Source organism: Zeugodacus cucurbitae, chromosome 6 (assembly GCF_028554725.1).
Source record: "Zeugodacus cucurbitae isolate PBARC_wt_2022May chromosome 6, idZeuCucr1.2, whole genome shotgun sequence".
Lineage (NCBI taxonomy): Eukaryota > Metazoa > Arthropoda > Insecta > Diptera > Tephritidae > Zeugodacus > Zeugodacus cucurbitae.
In genome coordinates this window covers 24,873,684-24,882,053 of record NC_071671.1, presented here as the reverse complement: position 1 = coordinate 24,882,053, position 8,370 = coordinate 24,873,684, and the positions used below count along the sequence as shown (strand labels likewise).

At 33.8% G+C, this 8,370-nt stretch overlaps 1 protein-coding gene across 1 annotated transcript; it reads left to right on the top strand.

Moving 5' to 3' along the window:
- The first annotated feature begins 2,447 nt into the window (after window positions 1–2,447).
- Window positions 2,448–8,356, top strand: LOC105210671 (periodic tryptophan protein 2 homolog). The gene is made up of 11 exons (XM_011181761.3): window positions 2,448–2,606; window positions 2,664–2,776; window positions 2,837–3,858; window positions 3,915–4,167; window positions 4,266–4,605; window positions 4,699–4,844; window positions 4,906–5,053; window positions 5,118–5,352; window positions 5,415–5,576; window positions 5,642–5,858; window positions 5,925–8,356. Exons 1-11 carry the CDS (start codon window positions 2,589–2,591, stop codon window positions 6,148–6,150), a joined length of 2,880 nt encoding a protein of 959 aa, XP_011180063.2. The 5' UTR covers window positions 2,448–2,588; the 3' UTR covers window positions 6,151–8,356.
- Window positions 8,357–8,370: the final 14 nt, after the last annotated feature.

Genomic DNA, 8,370 nt, shown 5'->3' with positions numbered 1-8,370 from the left:
TAAATGACTTTACGTAAATCCAAGAGCAATTAAAACATCTGGCACATACGTAAGTTTGTATGTACTATATGCTCCGCTGCCAATTCAGCGCCACTCGATATTCTCTTTATTGGCAGCAAATCATGTTTGTGCAACAGCAACACCAACTATATAGTAAGAAATATAGCATGAACGCCTGAAATTGCCACATTTTGTGGCACATACGCCCATATACAGCGCGAGTAGGAAATATTAAATGACCGTTGAAACTTGCTGCAAACTGCAAAAGTTTGAAAAGTCCAGCGAAAGCACTACGTAAATTTCCATAGACCAATGCGCCAATGGCAACAACAACAGCAATAATGCTGACCACAAAGATTGCAACGTGGTGCGCGCTATAACAACAAAGCAGGCATAAAGTACACGAGTACATTTCCAGCATTTGAGGCGAACAAACCTCAGCGCACAACTACAACATTCAACGAAATCGAAACACAAATAAAATCGACAATTTTTGGGTGCAAATTGGAAAACCGCGTGAAAACATGATTTGCTGCAAATGATTTTTTATTGTTGTTGTATTTTGTATTTTGTATTTTTTTCTCTTTTTTGTTGTTGTTGTTTTTGCTTTTGTTTTTGTTATTGTTCTATCATAGCGCCAACACAAATGTGGCGCTAAAGAAATTTCGGCTGTCGTGCGTATGAAATGCTTTGTGGGCGCTTCGGTTGCCAGCGGCAAGATTACCGAAATTCTGGACACACAAACTAAGACAGCACAAGAATTTAAATGGATATCTAAAATTCGGGGCATTTAGCACCCAAGTGAAATTACGATGAGATCATTTTTCAGATTTTATAAGGCAGTTTTTGTCGTCATCTTCAATAAACTTGTTAAAGAGGAGCGTTCTACCAGAGCCGTTAGTGAATTGCCGTAAATTGTCAATACAGTTGAACTTCCCTAACTCGAATCACCATAATCCACAAAAAAAACTTCGAGTTAGAGATACTTCCGGGTTACGGAAGGGAATTTGTATGAAATTTGACTTCTATTGTCAATTCAAGAGTTCGAGTTATGGCGAACTTCTAGTTATAGAAGTTCAAGTTATGGAAGTTCAACTGTAGTTGCTTATATGTACGACTTTAATCCAAAATCGAATAGACAGAATATAATTTATAGAAGCTTTAATGCATACCCTTAGACTTTTCCGACATTTAGACAAGACATTTGACTTTTTCAAGCCTCTTGACGAACTTTCTTCGACGAAAACTTAACTTCATAGCAACTGGTTTTCTCCAGTTTTTTTTATGGATTAGAAAATATTATAAATTTAAAAACTAAAAAAATAACAAAATCTAATAGGCCTAAGGCCGATCTGCATTTCTATTACACTTGACATAAGGTGAATATTTGGGATCTTCTGCGTAAATTTTCCATAATTATGATGTATATATCGTAAAGAGGTTTGGACTCATAGTCACACTTCTTTATGATCTATTTTCCTCTTAGTTGAATCTATACAAGGGAACATTTTCTTCTCGGTAATTTAATATTCTTCAGTTTGAAAAGAAAACGATGTAAGGATTTCTTGAAACATACATGTTCAAAAAATAACGGGAATTTTCGTTATTTGAAAAAAATATTTATTCATTCGTCTACATTCATTTTGTCCCCTTCAAAATAGTCCCCATTCGATATTATCCAGTTATGCCAGCGCTTCTTTCAATCGTCGAAACACTACTCAAACTCGATATTTGGGATAGTCTCTGACTCTTTCAGCGATTTCTCGCATGCTTGTAAAACTTCGGCTATTTAATGTTCTCTTTCTTTTTGGAAATAGGAAAAAGTCACATGGAGCCATGTCCGGCCAATATGGAGGTTAAGGCATCGTTACGTCAAGAATTCGCTTATAGATATGCAACTAACCTTAAGCAATAAATATAGCTGGAGATTTTATTAAAATTTTTAACTTTTACAACTGAACTCTTCACACTCAAGAAATTATAATTTTTAAATTCCCTTTATTTTCAAAATATTCGAAGACAATTTTAAGGTGGCAAATAGCATTTCTAGGCGTGATTGTTGTGTCAGCACTGCAGTTAGAAAAAATGTCTACCGTATTCGATAAACACTACTCATTTATTAAAAAAATAGTCTATACACTCACTACAACAACATTAGCTTTAAAAGATCACCAAGTCCGATATTAATACAAATAAATTTTAATAAAATAAAAAAGGCTGAAATATATATATAAAGATTTTATCCTCCTTCTGTTACTAAAAACACAATTAAACAGAGAAGGCATACAACAGTATAAATATTCTATCACGTTCCAAATAAATTAAATTAAATTAATATCAAATAAAAATTTTAAAATTTCAAAATTATAGCACTTCGAACGTAAAAGAGTTTTGTAGACTATTTGAAATTAACACCATAAACAAGCAACAATTTTACCCGTTGTTCCATTCTCAAGACGTTCCAACTGTCACAGCAAAGTTGTTATGACAAACACGTGTGATTTGTTTACGTTTGGTTACTGCAGGTTGCGGCTATTTAACGCGTGTGTTATTAATTAAAATTAACTAAAAAGAATACACATATTGGCATGAAGTTCTCGTATAAGGTGATTTATTAATTTTTTATTATAAAATGTGTTATTTATAACATTTACTGCATATAGTTTTCCAATTTGCTGGGCGCAATTTATCGCAATGGAAATCTGCAATTTACACCCGATGGCAATAGCATAATCAGTCCGGTGGGTAATCGCATATCAATCTATGATTTACGCAAGTGAGTTTAATTAATTAATAATATATAAATAATTTATTAAAAATTCACATAAATTTTTAGTCACAAATCGCGCACGTTATCGCTGGAGTCGCGCTACAATTACGTTTGCATCGCATTGTCACCGGATGGCAGTCTACTAATCGCCGTGAATGAAGTGGGTGAGGCACAACTAATTAGTTTGATATCGTGTACGGTCATACATCGTCACAAATTCCAAAACAAACCACAATGTGTCGTCTTCAGTCCGGATGGCGCTTACTTTGCGGTGGCATTAGATAATATTGTGTTGGTATTCTCAGCACCGGGTGAATTAACTGGTGAATACAGTCCATTTGTGTTGAAGCGACGTTTTCTTGGTGGTTTCGATGATATCACATGGCTGGATTGGTCAAGCGATTCACGTTTCCTCGCAGTGGGTTGTCGTGATGGCACTACAAAAATTGTTGGCATGCGTTTAATGACAAATTTCCGCACATACATATTGGCTGGTCATTCGGATGGTATTATTGCTAGTTTCTTTGAGCGTAATAGCATGCATGTGAACACACTAAGTCGTAATGGACAGCTTTGTATATGGGAATGTAGTTGTAATCCCTCAGATATTGAGGAAGTGACACCAGAGGAACGTGAAAAGTTGAAATATACCGTGAAAAAGAAGAAGGTAGTTAAAGATGAAGACGAAGAGTCTGAGGATGACGTGCAGGATAAGGAAAAGGAAAAGGATGATAATACCAACGGCAACGCTGAAGCGGTGGATGAAAATGAAGTGAAGGATGCTATTGTTAGCAAAACACATCCTTTTGTATACAAAAAATTGGGGCGTCACTATTTGGCCGATGAGCCGCGTAAAACCGATTATCATGCCTTTGTCACAGCCGCCAATTATAATAATCGCACGAAAATATTAGTGGTCGCATTCAATATCGGCACATTCTATTTATACGAGTTGCCCGATGTCAATATGATACACTCACTAAGCATTTCGGATTATGCCATCTCGGTGGCGCTTTTTAATGGCACTGGTGATTGGGTAGCGTTGGCATCACGCGAACTCGGTCAGTTGCTTGTGTGGGAGTGGCAAAGTGAGCACAAACTTTTGTTGTTTTTGGCATAAATATCTTATTTATTATACTTGCAGGTGAACAATACATTATGAAGCAGCAGGGTCACAGCAGTGAAATGACCTGTATAAGTTACTCAGCCGATGGTCAATATATTGCCACTGGCGGTGAGGACTCCAAATTAAAATTGTGGAATACACAAAGTGGTTTCTGTTTTGTCACATTCAACGAACACAGCAGTGGCATTACTGGTGTGCAATTCAGTCGCAGTAAAAATTTCTTAGTGAGCGCCTCGCTGGACGGCACAGTGCGTGCTTTCGATGTCAATAGGTAGGTTTAGTCAAAGATTATACACTAACTTATTATTAACACTCTTTATTATTATTATCATCATTCTTAATTAAAATTATCACTTATTTGCCCCACAGATACCGCAATTTCCGTACATTCAGCGCTCCCGAACGCGTGCAATTCTCCTGTGTGGCTATAGATCACTCCAGTGAATTTGTGGTGGCTGGTTGTCTGGATGTTTATGAAATGTATTTGTGGTCTGTGAAATTGGGTAGACTGTTGGAAGTGATTAGTGGACATGAAGCACCCGTTTGTTCAGTAGCATTTTCACCAGTAGCCTCAATGACTACTCTAATATCAGGCTCGTGGGATAAAACCGTGAAAGTTTGGAATTGTTTGGAGAGCAATAGTGAACATGAAACGATTGATGTGCTCGCTGATGCCACATGTGTGACATTCAATCCGAGTGGTGAAAATGTGAGTGTAAACAAATTAACTTAAAAACAATATGAATTCAAATTTTTTTAATATATAAACTTTAAAATTTTTTAAATAAAAATTGTATTATAGGTCGCAGTCGCTACACTTAATGGCCATATAACAATTTTCGATGTGAAAACTGCTACACAAATAAGTTCGATAGAGGGACGTAATGATTTGGCTGGCGGTCGCTATGAAGCCGACGTGATAACGGGCAAGAAGAACTTGGAGGGCAAGTATGTTTGCACATTATTGTCTCTAATACAAAAAATTTAACATATTTCTTATATATTTTAGATATTTCACTTCCATTGAGTATTCCGTTGATGGTGAATGCATTTTAGCAGGTGGCAATTCACAATACATTTGCATTTATCACGCGCGTGAAGCAGTGCTACTGAAAAAATTCGAAATTACACAGAATCACAGCTTAGATGGTTTGAATGTGCGTGTTGTGCTTGTTAATAATAATAAAATATTTCTAAACAATTTTCAAATTTAATTTGCAGGAGTATATAAATCGTCGCAATCTCACTGAATTCGGTAATATGGCGCTTGTGGAGACACGTGAAGAGTTGGAGGGCGGCAATGTGGCAATCGGTTTGCCTGGCGTACAGAAAGGTGATATGGCAAGCAGGAACTTCAAGCCAAAAATTAAAGTTTTCTCTGTGCGCTTCATGCCAACTGGACAAGCGTATGCGGTAGCCACCACAGAGGGGTTATGTTTATACTCATTGGATAAAGGTATTTTAAAAAGTATTCAAAACACTTTAGAGAAACATAAAAAATGTAATTTTAATCAACAGGTGTTGTTTTCGATCCATTCCACCTGTCGTTGGAGGTGACACCAAAAGCCATACATGAGTCAGTGGAAAAGCAAGATTTTACACAAGCGCTCATAATGTCGCTGAAACTCAATGAACCACATCTTATATATATGGTTTTGGAGAAAATACCGTTTAAAGACAGTAAGTTTGTACCCTATCTAATTTGTAATATAATTCTAATTTAATTTAAATCCACTAATTCCCAGTTAAATTGATTTGTGCAACATTGCCTGAGACTTTCGCACCTTCCTTGCTGCAAATACTAGCGCGTGGCTTGCAGTCGAGCACACATTTGGAATTCTACTTAGAATGGTGTACCAGTTTGTTAGCAACGCATGGCAATAAGAGCGATTTGTTGCAACATCATGCGCTACTTTCGCTGCAGGAGAGCTTATCACAGAAATATGAGTCACTAAATCGCATGTAAGTTGTGTTGTTTGTTTAGAAACTTTGTTTATATGAAGCTTTTATAAATATTAACGATTTCAGTTGCGATTTCAACAAATACACCATGCGTGTACTGCTCAATGCTGCAAAGGATCGCAGAAAACTAGGCGAAGATTTGATACAAAAGAAATCAAATGGCGTTAATGAAGATGGTGATGAACTTGAAGATGATGATGATATGTTTTTAATTAAAGCAAAAAGCGACGAAGATGTAGCGGAATTTGAAGAAGAGGATGAGAAAAGTGATAGTGATAGCAGTTCAGAGTGACCAACCAAACAGCAGACATTAGTAGTTGTAGTTTTCTAAAATATGACCAAGTTTGTTATAGCATGATTTGATTTTTGTAAAAGTGAAATACAAATTATTTGTATTAGAAATATTAACTAAAAACTGTATTTTTAATGTAAGGCAAAAGTGTATGGTAGCATATATATTGTTGGTTATGGTTAATATTATTAATATTATATGCTACCGTCGTAAGCAAGCGGCCGGCTGCAGAAATATACATCCAAAAAGCGTAGAATATCTGATTGTTTCTACAATATACTCTTTTAAACTGTGAAAATAAACTTCGGTATTCAATTAATAATTTTCAAATTGAGTAATGCAATTTATAAACATATTATTCGCAATATTAGTATGAAAATTGACTAACCTTAAATATGCAAAAGGCTGCAGGGCTTCATTTTCTTGCTTTTGCACACTTCAAAGCACTCGCTTGTACCGACAAACAAAGCGAAGAATTTCTAATTAGAAAACGAACACCTTACAAATGCGATATACATTTAACTTTTAACTACAACAATAACAAACACTAAGCACTATGCATTTATGCAAAAGTTGTGGAATTTAGTACAATATAAATGTCTTAAAAGTATATTATTTGCTCCAACGCGGTAGAAGCAACTACATTTTAAAGCGTGATATCGGAAACTGGAAAACAACTGTTAAGATGGCGGATGTGTGCGTAAGCTCAGGAGCAGAATGCAGTGTTGCATTAACAATTAAACGATTTCTGGTGTTGCCAGTATTATATTATGAAAATTAAATTTTTAATATAAACAAATAAATTAAAAGTAATAGTTATTGTTAATAATAATATTTTAATAAAATATAAGCAATATTTAATGCTAAATTTTTGAAGTACATTTAAAATTGTTATAAAATTATATAATATAAACACATTAAGTGTACATCAGTACATTTTAAAATAATTTATTTATATTTAATATATATATAATTTATTTATTATAAAACAATAATCATTTTAAAATATATAATTCTAAGTTGAAAGTGATATTTATTAACATCAAAGGCACTTCCGCCAGCTTCAACCTGTGGCAACACTGCATAAAGTTCCTTCCACAGGAAAGCTCCACAAATTCATTTCTATGCATTTCCAGTTTCAAACCGCCATTTAAATAAGAAAAGTGTAAAATTGTGCTGCTAATCAGAAAATTGTGACAAAATGTTAATTATAAGCAAAATTTAATTGCAAATAAGCAAATTATGTGTTAAGTTAAGGTTTTGTATTGAAAAATATGTTCGATTCATATCATAGTGGAAATGGCAGCAGTATAAATTTCCTGTACATGCAATAGCCATACTAGCTGACTTTATATATACATGTATATGCGTACAATGCGTACATTTATAAGTTACTTATGCCATGTTAGAAAATTGACCAAAATGAGTACAAAATTCTTTTAATAATGTTATTACAATGGAAAAAGAAACTGAATGTTATACAGAGAATATTTTACGAAATAGTGAATATAAAGAAAGAGATATTTGTTGAGAAGTTTTTGGAAAAGCTAGTACTAGAAAAGGTTTTTGAAAAGAAATCATGAACTGAAAGAAATGGTTTTAATATTTATATTTACTATGAACTTAAGTAGTTTAAAATGGCAAACGATATTGAATGCTGTACAGGGCTGTATACAGGATATTAGAAATGATAATTTTGGTAAGAAGTTTTGGAAAACTACCAATAAAAGATTTTAGATTTAAATATCAACACAGTTTACTAATGAATCCATAAAACCAAATAATTGTTACGATATTTTTAAATTTCTGTTTGTGGTTGTTATACAAATTCTCATTTCCGCTTATATTTAATACCATTTATTTTTTAAACTGCTTCACCAATCAAAATAAAATAAATTACATATACTATTTATATTGTAAATTTCATAATATTTTATTTATTTATACTTAATAATTTATTATTATAATTCGGCACAGCCGAAATAATAATACATTTTACTAAAAAAATAATATCGTTACATATGTATGTAAAATAATTGCATCTAATATGTATGCAAATCTGTGTGTAAATACCAACAATTGTGTGTATGCTTGTAAATATATATAAATTTATAATTTTCAGATTTATTTAAAGCTCGGTGTTTTGTCATTTGAGCGCACTTATTTTAATAAATAGCCTGCATGGTGAACCGTAAGGTGCACTTAGGAGCATTACATGAA